The 14856-nt window shown below is 41.6% G+C and overlaps 1 protein-coding gene across 1 annotated transcript; it reads right to left on the bottom strand.

Annotated features, from left to right (window-relative positions):
• Nucleotides 1-5112: 5112 nt before the first annotated feature.
• LOC147641492 (uncharacterized) lies at nt 5113-5953 on the bottom strand. Its single transcript, XM_086812172.1, has 2 exons — nt 5837-5953; nt 5113-5731 (listed from the first exon to the last, which is right to left on the bottom strand). The coding sequence occupies exons 1-2, from the start codon at nt 5892-5894 to the stop codon at nt 5406-5408; spliced, it is 384 nt and encodes a 127-aa protein (XP_086668298.1). The 5' UTR covers nt 5895-5953; the 3' UTR covers nt 5113-5405.
• Between the last annotated feature and the right edge of the window lie 8903 nt (nt 5954-14856).

The following is a 14856-nucleotide window of genomic DNA, read 5'->3' as shown; positions in this document are numbered from 1 at the left end:
GAGGTCCACTCTTGTATCTTCCACTAGTAGCTTTAAGTAGGACCAATGTAAATTACTTAGAGTGAGGTGGTCCACTCTATATATTTGATACATTGAGTGTACAACATTGGTGCTAAGATATGTAATTTTTTATAGCTTATTCTATAGTAAGACTGGCTTTCTTACTTAAGATAATACTAGTAGCTACCAAAAAGCTATAGAGGGTGGCTTCCTCTTGAGTGGGCATCTTTGTGAGTGACAAATCCTGATGTGCTTCCTTTTCTGCTATCACGAGAAGATATTTTTTGCAATATGGTTGCACCCATATCCACTCGTCTAGTAGCTCATCAAGTAACTCTATAAATTACTTAGGGGGGCGAGGTCCACTGTTGTATCTTCCACTAGTAGTTTTAAGTACCGATGTAATTTACTTAGAGTGAGGTGGTCGACTCTATATATTTGATAAATTGAGTGTACAACATTGGTGCTAAGATATGCAACTTTTTAAGTCTCTTGGTGCTTTAGAGGCCTTGGAAAATCCCACTCTTCCCTTTACCATGGTACCCAACAATGCTCTGATGGTGACCACAATTTTTGAGCATGTGGGGGTGGAGCACACTCCCACATGCTTGCAATGTTTGGTCACCATCGGAGCATGTTTGGATTAGCAATAAGTGCCCAGTGCAGAGTTTTCAAATCTCTTGGTGCTTGAGAGGCCATGGAAAATCCCGCTCTTCTCTATGCCATCGTACCCAAACATGCTCTAATGGTGACGAAACTTTTCAAGCATGTGGGGGGGATCCACGCCCACATGATCGCAAAGTTTGGTCACCATCGGAGTATGTTTGGATTAGAAATTAGCACCCAGTGCAGATTTCTCAAGTCTCTTGGTGCTTGAGAGGCGATGGAAAATCCCGCTCTTTCCCATACCATCGTACCATACATGCTTGGATGGTGACCAACTTTTTAAGCATGTGGGAGAACCCACTCCCACATGCTCGTAGAGTTTGGCTCCCATCGGAGCATGTTTGGATGAACAATTAGCGCCCAGTGCGGATTTCTCAAGTCTCTTGGTGCTTGAGTGGCCATGGAAATGCCCGGTCTTCCCCACGCCATCATACCCAAACATGCTTTGATGGTGACCACACTTTGCGAGCACGTGGGGGGACCCACTCCCACATGCTCGTAGAGTTTGGTCCCCATCGGAGCATGTTTGGGTTAGCAATTAGCACCAAGTGCGGATTTTTCAAGCTCTTGGTGCTTGAGAGGCCATGCAAAATCCCACTCTTCTGTATGCCATCATACCCAAACATGCTCTGATTTTGACCAAACATTGCAAGCATATGTGGGGGACCCACCCCCACATGCTAGAAAATTTTGGTCCCCATCGGGGCATGTTTGGGTTAGCAATTATCGCCCAGTGTGGATTTTTCAAGTCTCTTGGTGCTTGACAGGCCTGGAAAATCCCACTCTTCCCCATACCATTGTACAAAAACATGCTCCGATGATGGTGATCAAAATTTGCAAGCATGTGGGGGGGACCCACCCCCACATGCTTGTAAATTTTGCTCATCTCATTAGAGCATGTTTGTATTATCAATAAGCGCCCAGTGTGGATTTCTCAAGTCTCTTGGTGCTTGAGAGGCCATGAAAAATCCCGCTCTTCTCTATGCCATCGTACCCAAACATGCTCCGATGGTGATAAAATTTTGCAAGCATATGGGGTGGCCCACAAAGTTTTGTCACCATATCGGAGTATGTTTGAGTTAGCAATTAGCGCCCAGTGCAGATTTTTCAAGTCTCTTCGTGCTTGGGAGGCCATGGAAATACCCACTTTTCCCCATGCCATCATACCCAAACATGCTCCAATGGTGACCAAACTTTGCACGCATGTGGGGGGACCCACCTACACATGCTCGCAAAGGTTGGTCCCCATCGGAGCATGTTTGGGTTAGAAATTAGAGCCTAGTGATGATTTTTCAAGTCTCTTGGTGCTTGAGAGGACATGGAAAATCATGGTCTTCACCATGCCATCGTACCCATGCTCCGATGGTGACCAAACTTTGCAAGAATATGGGGGCGGGTCTCTTGTACATGCTCCCAAAGTTTCGTCCCCATAGGAGCATGTTTGGGTTAGTAATTAGCGCCCAGTGATGATTTTTGAAGTCTCTTGGTACTTAAGAGGCCATGGAAAATCCCTCTCTTCTCCATGCCATCGTACCCAACCATACTTTGATGGTGACCAAACTTTCCAAGCATGTGGGGGGGAGCCACTTCCACATGCTGGCAAATTTTGGTCAGCATCGGAGCATGTTTGGATTAGCAATTAGTGGCCAGTGCGGATTTTTCAAGTCTCTTGGTGCTTGAGAAGCCTCGGAAGATCCTACTCTTCACCATGCCATCGTACCCAAACATGCTCCTATTGTGACAAAACTTCGCAAGCATGTGGGGGGGACCCACCCGCACTTGCTTGCAAAGTTGGGTCCCCACCATCAGAGCATGTTTGGATAAGCATTGAGCGCCCAGTATGGATTTTTCAAGTCTCTTGGTGCTCGAGAGGCCATGGGAAATCCTCCTCTTTCCCATGTCATCGTACCTAAATATGCTCCGATGGTGACCAAAATTTGCGAGCATGTGGGAGGGACCCACCCCCACATGATCGCAAAGTTTGGTCCCCATCGAAGCATGCATAAAATGCAGGTTTAACAAAGAACTAAAATGCACAAAATTAGAAAACTAAACTAAGCTAAGAACAGAAAATAAAACGAACATGCAGAAAATTAAAACTGTAAAAATTAACCTCAGACAGCAAAAATTATCCTCAAACAGAATGACAAAAATGCAAAAACAAGCCTCTCTCTTTCGCACACAAATTGAAATTGGCAGGTTTAGCGCCTACCTCCAATCCTTCCCATGTGTTGAATCCTTGTCCTGACCTCAAGTGAGAAGCGTAGCTAGCCAATCGCACTCAAATTGCAAGACAAATAAAGAGAATTTAACAACAGATTAGTCTTAAATAAGTACCAAAATTAGTCCCAAAAGTCTAGTAGCTCATCAAGTACCTCTATAAATTACTTAGAACGAGGTCCACTCTTGTATCTTCCACTAGTAGCTTTAGGTACTGATGTACATTACTTAGAGTGAGGTGGTCCACTCTATATATTTGATACATTGAGTGTACAACATTGGTGCCAAGATATGTAATTTTTTATAGCTTATTCTATAGTAAGACTGGCTTTCTTACTGCTTAAGATAATACTAGCTACCAAAAAGCTATAGAGGGTGGCTTCCTCTTGAGTGGGCATCTTTGTGAGTGAAAAATCTTGATGTGCTTCCTTTTCTACTATCACGAGAATATACTTTTTGCAATATGGCTGCACCCATAGCCACTCTTGTCTAGTAGCTCATCAAGTACCTCTATAAATTACTTAGAGAACGAGGTCCACTCTTGTATCACTAGTAGCTTTAAGTAGTACCAATGTAAATTACTTAGAGTGAGGTGGTCCACTCTATATATTTGATACATTGAGTGTACAACATTGGTGCTAAGATATGTAATTTTTTAATAGCTTATTCTATAGTAAGACTGGCTTTCTTACTTAAGATAATACTAGTAGCTACCAAAAGCTGTAGAGGGTGGCTTCCTCTTGAGTGGGCATCTTTGTGAGTGAAAAATCCTGATGTGCTTCCTTTTCTACTATCACGAGAAGATATTTTTTGCAATATGGTTGCACCCATATCCACTCTTGTCTAGTAGCTCATCAAGTAACTCTATAAATTGCTTAGGGGGGCGAGGCTGTTGTATCTTCCACTAGTAGCTTTAAGTACCGATGTAATTTACTGAGAGTGAGGTGATCCACTCTATATATTTGATACATTGAGTGTACAACATTGGTGCTAAGATATGCAATTTTTTATAGCTTATTCTATAGTTTTTATCCTCTAAAGATACCAATGTAGTTAGAAATCCCTTAAACTTAGTGACTCTTCTAACATCTCAAAACCCCTTCCTTGAATAATAGGCGTGCAACAACCCAAGAAAAGTGTGTCCTTGGTTTCTTGCTCATAAATGTGCCACATCATCCTAACTCGAATAAAAAAGAGTGGAAAAAAACCAAGTATAGAGAATTAAAACCCATCATCATAATAGTGCCCCAAAACGACAAATCCCTATTTGTACTAATACAAAAGGTTCCTTTTGGAGCCGATTGATGCACAATATGCCAATTGCTAAGGTCCAAGAAATATACACATGGGGGGGACAAGGAATGTGATAGTAAGGAGATATTTTTTGAATATTTACATGGAGTAATATGAGCATAAAGAGACCCCAAGGTTGACTCATCAAATTTTGATAAAGTTTTTTTGAGGAACTCTTAATACGTTATACGAAACTCCTTGCTTTCACGATAATGCAATTGAGCATGGTGTGTTGGAAGTTAATGCTTCACCCTCATCTCTGAGGAGGACCACCGCAAGGGGGGGGGGATTGGAGGTGAGGTGAGGTGAGGGGTTAGAGAAAAATATGCAGGTAGCACATGTGTTTGGACATAAGGTATTATTTTCATGTGGACTTCTAGAGAATATACATACATAGGAGAATTTAGTTTAAAAAGTGAAAAATATGATACTAAAAGGGTACTTTTATCATCTTAAAAATTATAGAAGTTGATTTCTTTTGCAATTAACCCAAGAGCTCGTAAGCTTTAAAAAAATGGTAGTAATGCAAGCAACTTGGAAGCACTCCTCCATTTTCCTTGGCAACAAATGGAGGATGCGAAAGCCGTGGTCAACATGGCTACATAACTTGGAGATAGTTGTTGGCACTCCTCCTTAGTGTGACCTAGATTCTTACATTTTGTGTGTAAGACGTCTGGTCTTAGTCTAGATTTGCCATTGTCTGGGCGTCCTTAGGCTACATTGGTTATTGTGCCTTTTAGTTCCTTTTAAATGTCCATTGCCCTTGATGAATCTAGTACAAGTAAATATATAACTTTGTATCCAAAGAATAACATCATTAAAATAGCAATAAAGTTATCATGTCATAATTTTTTGAACACTCAATAGATAAAAATTTCTCTCAGTAAAAAAAATTTATTTACAACTAAATGTTTCTATTTCAATAGGTTTCATATTTACGACTAAATCTTTCTATTTTTCAATAGGTTTCATAGCAATGGGCTCCTAAATTCACTCTTTCCTCAAACACACATGAGGTTGATCAGTATATAGATTTATATTCGATTGTTGTGAGAGTGCTTGAAATATATGCGGTACATCAAGGTGATACACATACACGAGCGTCCTCTACGTGAGGAGACACACACCGTTATAGATGTATGAGCTATAACCACTAGAGTCCTCTATGGTAGTGAGTGAGGAGGATACACACACATATCCGCATAGGTGACGACGTTGGTGGCTCATCAGTTGCACTCGAAGAAATAAGCTTGGGTGGGTTGGAGGTCAAGAGGAGAGTGCTGGTAGACGAAGGTGACGCGGGACGCGGGCGCGATAGTGGTGTGGGGGGAGAGGAGGCAGTAGCCGTTTCCGAGTACCTCAAGGGCGGAGGGCGGCTGCACGACGGTCAGCATCCAGTCAGGGGAGCTGCACCTCAGCCTCACGTTGCTCGCCGGGCACGACGGGCAAAGGAAGGAGACGGTGACGGCTGTGGCCGGGTGGTCGAAATGCAGGTCCGTCTGCTGGACCACAATGTTGTGCTGGGCTGTGCACTTGTCGCGGGGGGCCGATTCTGCAATATTTTTGTTTTTTTTAAAAAATAAAACCGAGTGAATTAATATTTTTTTCACTTCAAACGATGTTTGGGGGCAGAGACTATGAAACTCAAAAAACTAACCTGCAGGATATAGAAGCAGCAGTAGTGAGAATATGGGCAGGACGAGTGTGTTAGCCATGGTGGGAGACGCGGTGGTGGTGGTGGTGGTGGTGCTGGTGCTGCTGCTGCTGCTGCTGGTGAAACAAATTCGTGATGGCAAGCCGAAGCGGTCTCACCGTAGATTTATAACGGAGGAGTGTAGAGAAGGAGAGAGAGAGAGAGAAGCGCGTAAAGTGTAAATATGAAGATTTAATGAGATTTCATGTCACTATTGTGGGCGGTGGACCACCAGCTTGACCAGCACGACATTCTTGAAGCAGCTAATGCGCTTCAAATGTGTTGATGATGATGTCCTTTCACCTTTCCAAAGCACACATTTGATACAGTGCTCTTCGAGAGAAGAAAACCCCCATCCAAACTCAGAGTGCGCTCTCTCTCTCTCTCTCTCTCTCTCTCTCATTGAAGTTCACCCTCAACGGCATTACAAAACACCGCTTGACCATAAGCACGAAGGTAATTGGTAACTTCCATGTTTACAAAGAAGCTTCTACCTGCTGGTGGCCCAGTGGATCTCTCATCATGTGTATGGATTGACGGCTCGTTCATACCGAATTCCTTACACATCAAGGAAATAATATCATGTATTTGGTGGCCAAAGACCAAGGCTCTTAAACATCTCCCACATCCTTACGGAGCATATGCTGTGCTTGAAATAACAATAACCATCACCCTACAAGGATGCCCTGTTGAAGGTGGATGAGAGGGAGAAAAGAAAGGTATATTTTGAGACCATGTAAGTGAAGTGGGACCCTTAGAGCCATAGGGGGAAAATTTGCAAGTTTGAAAAGGGAGTTTTGTGAAACGGTGCCTTTTGGTGCACACCCTTTGGGGTTTTGGGGGGGGGGGGGAGGGGGGGGTGCCTTTTGGTGCACACCCTTTGGGGTTTTGGGGGGGGGGGGGGTGGGACACAACCGAAAAGAGAGGGAGGGCGGTTAACAGCCCGCGGGTGCACGGATAAGTGCGCATACCCACACATTGTTATCCCGTTGTATTAAATGATTGTGTCTTTAGTGTTGTGTACTATTACATAAACTACGTCACATGTTCGTAAAGCATTGCATCCAAGTGTTGGTGAAGGGGGAGAAGAGAAGAATGGATTCGTAAGGATTGCATTGCACATTCTTGACTCACACCACCAGCCATTTTAATATTCATGCATCTCTCTTTGCGGCTTTATCTTGGACTTTGAGGATATAGCCTTGCATACATCTTTATCATCTTTGCTAGGTGTTTCTTGTTGCGCGAGCTTGCCTCCAGAGCTTGTGTGAGAAATATTTCCTAACAGTGGCACACCCAGTAGGACTCTATCTCTAGTTCAGGGTCCTGTGACACGAAAACTCACAATCTTGGGTAGATGGAGCCTTGCACTACATGAGCACTAGTGGGTGGGAAAAGAAATCGAGACAATCCGAGAGGGCTAAGCGATATATGCGTCGGGAAGACCTTCAAATGAAAGCACAATCTTCGAGTCCACCCATCACTAGGTTTAGTTCACCCCTTTCTCCACAATCGAGTTCTAGTATACCTATCATTAAAACACCTTCCATTGCACCTTCCAAAACATTTCCCAAAACTCTTCAAGTAACTCACATTCCTACACAACCACCGTCACCCCAAGTTGTCATCATAGCCATGCCAGCCCTAGCACCCCAAGCAATTGTGATACATGCAAGCATGGCTTGTCTCCAGAAAAGCCAATTGCACCTTTGCGTAAATTTCATGCTAGCAAAGTAGAGGATCCCCAAAGGCATTTAAATGACTTCAAGAGAGCTTGCCATGTGTCTCAGATCTATGATGATTTACTTTGCTACAACTCTTAAGGGCCTAGTTGACTGATTGGTACTATTGCCAACCACCAAACACAATTGTTGATTTTGAACAAAAATTCTTGGCTGAGTTTAGACCACCAGTGACTAGCACTCAAATGGTGCATGAGTTATCTAACTTTAGGTAATAATCATGGAAAAATGTGAAGCAATATGGCTGGCGATTGAAAGATCTTATTCAAATATATGCCAATGTTGCCAGCTTAGATCCTAGAATTGTGATGGAAACTTTCATGAAGGGGTTACAACCTTATATCCAAATATTAGTTACATCCCAACAAGTTGCAGAGATTTAGAAGCCGCCATCACCACGAGGACTCAAGTTGAAAATTCTTTTAAATTCACTTTTGATTTTGCTTAACCACCACTGATGGGAAGTATGCATCAACCAGCAAGTTCCTATACCTCCATATCATTACACCATGGGTAGCACCACTCAATTCTTTCCCACCACCACAATCCACTTTCTCATCTCCACCTATCTCTTAAACTTTAACCTCACCATCCCAACCTTTAGCCTTGCCACCTCCACCTCTCAATCCTTCCACTTTCTCATCTCCACCTATCTCTTAAACTTTAACCTCACCATCCCAACCTTTAGCCTTGCCACCTCCACCTCTCAATCCTTCCTCATGGCCCACTACATCGCAAGCTCTACCAAGTACTTCTCAATATGTGATAGTGCCACCATTAGCCTCACAATACATACCACCATCTCCATAAACCCCACAAATAGTCCAAGTATCCTCTCAAGATGGGTGCGAATCTAGTGCCTCTAACACTAATGATTTAAAAGATATGTTCACAAACTACATGAACCAATTGAATGAAAACATCAAATCTATTACTTTAGATGTAAAGTTTTTGAAGAGGAAACAAAATCTCCTTGCAGCACCAAAAACTGAAGCCCAGTCCACAAGGATAGTTTGTTGAGCTTGTAGGGAACCTCATCTCACATAGTAATGCCCTAATGCTCAATGCACATATTGTCTTGGGAATGGGAATATAGAGGTTGATTGTTTTATGAAATTTACGACTCAAAATAATAGATGAGCAGCCTTTCCACCACCTGGACCTTTGCACCATTGTAGTGATGTTGCAAAACCACCTAGACTAAGTTGGACTGTCCTTTAAAAGTAGCAGCCAATCCCACAAGACCCAAGTTCTGGCACTAGGATCCAAGAGATGCCATCTGACAACAAAACTCCTATCAACATGATTGACATCATACAACCTAGCTCTCATATATGTGTCATCACTAGGGAGGGGAAGGAAACAAAACCCAAGGAGCAAGCTAGCACATCTAAGGTAGAACCCCAAGAACAACCAAGAATTCCTCACACCCTCCCACCCACCCACATTGAGACAGAGTCTCACACTTTGGTACATTTTAAACCAAAAGAAAAGAAAAAGAGGGTAAGGGCGCTTCTTCCAAGTACGTTACCATCTTCCATCTCTCGCTTTAGTTTTCTTGACACCCTTACCATGTGGAGATTACCATCCCTTCCCCAATTTTTGCTAGAGATCTCTCATAGTCGCACTCAAATTAGACGACTATTTCATGATATGAGTTTGTCTTGCCACTTAACACAAGGAAGTAAGAAAGTGCAAAAGAAAAATCCTATGAAACTTGATCGGGATTACCCATCCATAGCCTGCATGATGCATGACCTAGTCATTGGTAAAGCTATAATGGATGCTAGGTTAGGGGCTAATGTTTTGAGATATTCTATTTTTTTCCAATTGGGACTCACATTCAATGGTTTACCTAAGAGTGGTACTAGAATGGTAGATCATAGAACAATCCAGCCAGAGGGATTTATCCAAGGGTTACCAATTACTGTGCGGATAGAACAACAACACTGGACTTTTATGTCATTAGATTATGCCCAAGGCTTGGCCAATATTGTTAAAATGTAAGTAAGATGATGAACTAAGGTGGATCAAATGCAAGAATCAACATCATTATCAAGCGATTAGATGATGATTAAGATGCAATTAGTGAGAAATTAACTAATAGCTTAATGTAGACATGGATACTCAAAAACCAACAAATTACTCATTAGGCTAATGCCTCAATTTATACAAGTTTGTTCATGATCTGCTCTATTGATTTGTTCCTTGATTTGTGCCACCTCCCCCACATCTAGGGGAACACCTCATCCTTGATTCACTCCAGCTCTTTTTCTTGATTCTCTCCACCTCTTCACTTTTCCCAAATTATCTCCACACATCCTAGAGCTTCTCATGCTACCCTTTATTCTCTCCCAGTAGATACCTCTCACCTTTTCACTGCTACTTACTCATTTACAAACTCTTGCTAAGGACTTGTTCCCGCACACACCCATTCACTTGTATATTTCAACACCTCCCCTCAAGTGAATAATCGTAGCACACCTGGACCCTATACCAAGTTTTCCTCTTACTTGGTAGTCCACGACCAGTGCCTCAAGTCCCTAACTCATAGTCCTTGACACTCTCTCTCTATGTGTCCAAGGCTACTACAAGTGCCTGTGACCTTGACTAAAGTGCTCACACATACATCTACCATGTGGCCTACATCATCGGTGGCTCAGAGGTGGTTTTACTCTGTTGGGGCAGGTTACATTGGGTTGTGGGGTTTCTCTCTCTTCCTCTCTCAGAAAAGATGATCCGACTCCACTTCCTTAGGAGTCTCCATGAAGTTTGTCGATGTTGTTCCTTCTTCACTAGGTTTTCTATAGCAGTCTCTTGCCATGTGTCCTAGCTTCCCACAGTCGTGGTAAGTGAAGGTCCTTCCTCCTCCCTTGCCTCTTCCTCATCCTCGTCCTTGTGAGAATCGTCCTTGGGTGAAGAATGCTTTTTCCTCTCTAGCTGTTGGGTCCACCCCTTTCTTCTCTTTGACCTTGGTCTCTTGCTCTAGTAGAGCTCCTATCTCATGCAGCTTCAATTTAGGTACATTCTTTAAGGTTGCCACAATGTTTTCATATTCTCTTTTGTCCACCTCTTCATCAAAAGCACTGCTAGTGCCTCATCATCCTCTACCAATGGCTGCTAGTTGTTGCTTAATGCTTTTGTATTTGTTCAAGTGTTGTGTGATTAAAGGTTCACTTTCCTTCATATCAAGTTTGTGGAATTGTATTAGCAGATTTATCTTTGATTTTATTGCTTGAGTGCCAAATATTTTATTGAGTTCATCCCATGCATCTTTTGCCCGTTGTATCCCTGTGATGTGGTGAATGATTTCATCATTTAAATTTAGTGCAATGAGTCCTAACCACTCATTTTCCCCAATCATCTCTGGGCATTCATCTCTTCCCTCAACTAGCTTCCATAGATTTTTTCTCATGAGCAAATACATGGTCTTTGTTTGCCATATATAAAATAGCTCTCCATTAAGTTTAGCTATTTCTTGTGCCGTGATCATGATGATGTGAAGGGGGTCTTACCTCGATCCAATTCAAGATTCAAGGGTAGTGTCTATCCTTTTACAACTCAAATCTGGTGCTTAAATGATGATTACAATAGATTTATCATCAGCATAAATTCACTAAAAATTACATAAAGCCAAGGGTAACAAATCTGTACTGAATGGTTGGAGTATCAAACCATCTTCGAATTGTAATCTGAAGTTATAGGGATCTGTATCAGATACCCAATGGTAAATTTAAACCCTCAATTGCACCAAAATACAGTGATTAGTGGTACTGATTAATCATTGATTAGTAAAATAATCCCCTATTTTGTGTGTAAAAAACAGAGTGTGTGGGGAGGCCAGATCTGGGGCCTTAGAGTTCAAATGAGCTCAACTCCTTTCAAAGGCATCAATAGCAGTTAGTCTAGTAGAGGATGAAGCCAAGAAACAAAAGATTTGACCAAACATTAAATGCTTAATCTCTATTTTACCAAAGTCACTTTGCAGATTTGATACAGAGCTTGATGCCACTTCTTCTTGAGGAATTTCACAAATCTGAGATCACCAGCATGTAGAGCACCCTTGAAAACCACTAGGGCCAAGAGGAATTAGACCAATTCCTTCTGTGTGAGTGTAGATCTTCAATTTCCCTCAGAAATTTGGCGCCAACGATTTCGCGATTTTCTCCTGAATTAGGCGGCGGTTTGGCGTGCTATCTTGATGAGCTGGTGCGTGGGTAGCATTGCTAGGTGGGGCTAAGAGTTATTGCCTAAGCCCCTCCACTAGCTAGGGGTGCAGAAAGCTTGTTGAAAAAGACTAAAAAAGTGATTATCTCTTAATCCTAATTAATAGGTTAATTAGCAAGATAAATAAGCTCATAAATTGGATGGATCCTAAGTTAGACTATGATACCATGTTAAAATGTAAGTAAGATGATGCACTAAGGTGGATCAAATGCAAGAATCACCATCATTATCAAGTGATTAGACGATGATGAGATTAGTGAGCAATTATAGCTTAATGTAGGCATGGATACTCAAAAACCAGCAAATTACTGATTAGGCCAATGCCTCAATTTATACAAGTTTTTCCATGATCTGCTCCACTGATTTGTTCCTTGATTTGTGCCACCTCCCCTACATCTGGGGAGACACCTCATCCTTGATTCACTCCACCTCTTTTGCTTGATTCTCTCCACCTCTTCACTTTTCCCAGAATATCTCCACACATCCTAGAGCTTCTCATGCTACCCTTTATTCTCTCCCCGTAGATACCTCTCACCTTTTCACTACTACTCACTCATTTACAAACTCTCTTTTACAGCCTCTTGCTACTAAGGGCTTGTTCCTGCACACACCCATTCACTTGTATATTTCAACAAATATCAAGTGGTATTAGGGAGTCCTTAGCTCAGAAAGAGTGATTGTGTGGTAGATAGAGAGAGGGAAAGAAATAATTAAGCATGATGCATATCCTCGAGCTCCACAGAGTCTGAGAGGGGAAAAGATTCATATGATTTAGCCTAGTGATGATGGGAGTGAAGATTCTTCAAATTCTCCTGATGTTTACACTATCTAACCTGATCATACAGAGATTAGCTTTGGTGAGGAGAAGCAAAAAACCACCCTTAGCTAGAGATGCTGACACCATTAAGGTTCCCATTAAAAGTCCTTTTACAAAACAATCATTGTGAGTGTATCCATAGACCCTAGCCTACAAGATTGTATAATTGAGCTTTGTAAGAGGTATCAAGTCATTTTCTCTTGGGACTATTCTGAGTTAAGGTGGATTCCACCCAAGTTGGTTGTCCACTGTATACCTTTAAAGCCAAATGTCCAACTTGTGAGACAAATACGCTTGCCTGAGCTTTATCGACTTAGGGTGTACAATGAGCTAAAGATAATTATTATCAATAGGGTTCATCTTTCCAGTAGGTAACATTGAGTGGGTTTCCCCTATAGTAGTTGTGCCTAAGAAAAATAAGCTATAAACAATTGAATAAGGGTAGTGTGAAAGACTACTATCCCCTCCCTTTTATAGATTAAACTCTTAATTGCTTAGCTGGGAGGGAGCTTTATTCGTTCATGGATTTTTTTTTGGGTATAATCAAATAGCCATAGCCAATGAGGATAAACTAGAAACCACCTATGGGACCTATGTATATCATGTCATGCCATTTGGGTTATGTAATGCACCAGCCACATACCAGCGCTTTATGCATGAATCTTTTCGGGATGACTTGGCTGAGTTTCTTAAGATCTTCTTGGATGATCTTAGGTTGGGAACTGAGAGACACAAATGCTTGCAAGCCTTGAAGTATGTCTTTGAGCAATGTAGAGAGAAATCTATAGCCTCAAACCCACAAAAATGTATCTTTGGCGTAGAGTATGGTATCTTGTTGGGACATCTCATCAGCAAACATGGCATAGCAATGGACCCTTTCAAGATTGAGGCTTAAACACTAACACTAAAAATAGTGAGACAGCTGAGGGGTTTCCTTGGGGTAGCTAAACACTATAGTTGATTCATTAAAGATATAATGGCTCATGTTCTCCTTCTATTGAATACTCTCTTGAGGGTTGAAATAAAGTTTGATTGCATAAGGGGGCACCAAAAGTCATTTGATACCCTTAAAAATGCCTTCACCAAAGCTCCAATTTTGAAACCTCCTAATGCTCTAAGACCGTTTCACCTTTACTCATCTTGTTCATGACATGTCATCTCAACTTGCTTAGCTCAAAAATATGATAAGAGGGATCACCCATAGCTTACTGTAGTAGCCAAAAGTTGAAGGAGCCACTACAGAGGCAGCTAGAAAGTTTCGACCTTATCTTACTTTGCAGCATACTATCATCTATGTACCAAAAGATTCCCTAAAGCTTTTATTGAATAAGTTAGATCCCCTTGAAAGAATCATGAAATGGGCAACGGAGTTAAAAGCCATTGATTATGAGTTGAAAACCAAACCCCCAACCCTTCAAAAATTGGTGGATTTCTTAGCTAACCTTTTAGATGTTGAAAAAAAAGCACCTATAGACCCCGTGGTGGTTGACTTGTTTCATATTGAGAAATCTCAAGAGTGTTATGACAAAATAGCCTCTTATCTTTCTACCTTGGAGTTTCCCGATGAGTTGAATAAAGCTGAAAGAAAAAGGTTAACTACACATGTACAAAATTTTTCTATTATGGATAGGCAGCTTTATTGAAAGGGCATGGAAGGAGTGTTTAGACGATGTGTTGCACAAGAGGAGATTTCAAATATTTTTCTGGGAAAATCATTGCAATGAAGGATTCTAAGGGTGGGTTATTGGTGGCCTACTATCTTTAAGGATGCTCATGAGTGGTGTAAGAGATGTGACATTTGTCAACGGGGCTACACGTCTTGAAAATTGTCTTAGACCTAATATCCCTATTATGGTAGCTTTACCTTTTAAAAAATGGGGGATATATCATGTGGGACTCATAGCATCGACATCTAGGAGGAGAAAGAAATAAATCATAGTATAGCCACTGATTAATTCACCAAATGGTATGAGGCACGAGCTACACGTCTTGAAAATTGTCTTAGACCTAATATCCCTATTATGGTAGCTTTCCCTTTTAAAAAATGGGGGATATATCATGTGGGACTCATAGCATCTACATCTAGGAGGAGAAAGAAATAAATCATAGTATAGCCACTGATTAATTCACCAAATGGTATGAGGCACAAGTTACACGTCTTGAAAATTGTCTTAGACCTAATATCCCTATTATGGTAG

The sequence above is a fragment of the Cibotium barometz genome, chromosome 1, assembly GCF_041138505.1.
Source record: "Cibotium barometz isolate CiBa-2024 chromosome 1, ASM4113850v1, whole genome shotgun sequence".
Classification (NCBI taxonomy): Eukaryota; Viridiplantae; Streptophyta; class Polypodiopsida; order Cyatheales; family Cibotiaceae; genus Cibotium; species Cibotium barometz.
This window is presented reverse-complemented; position numbering and strand designations above follow the sequence as displayed.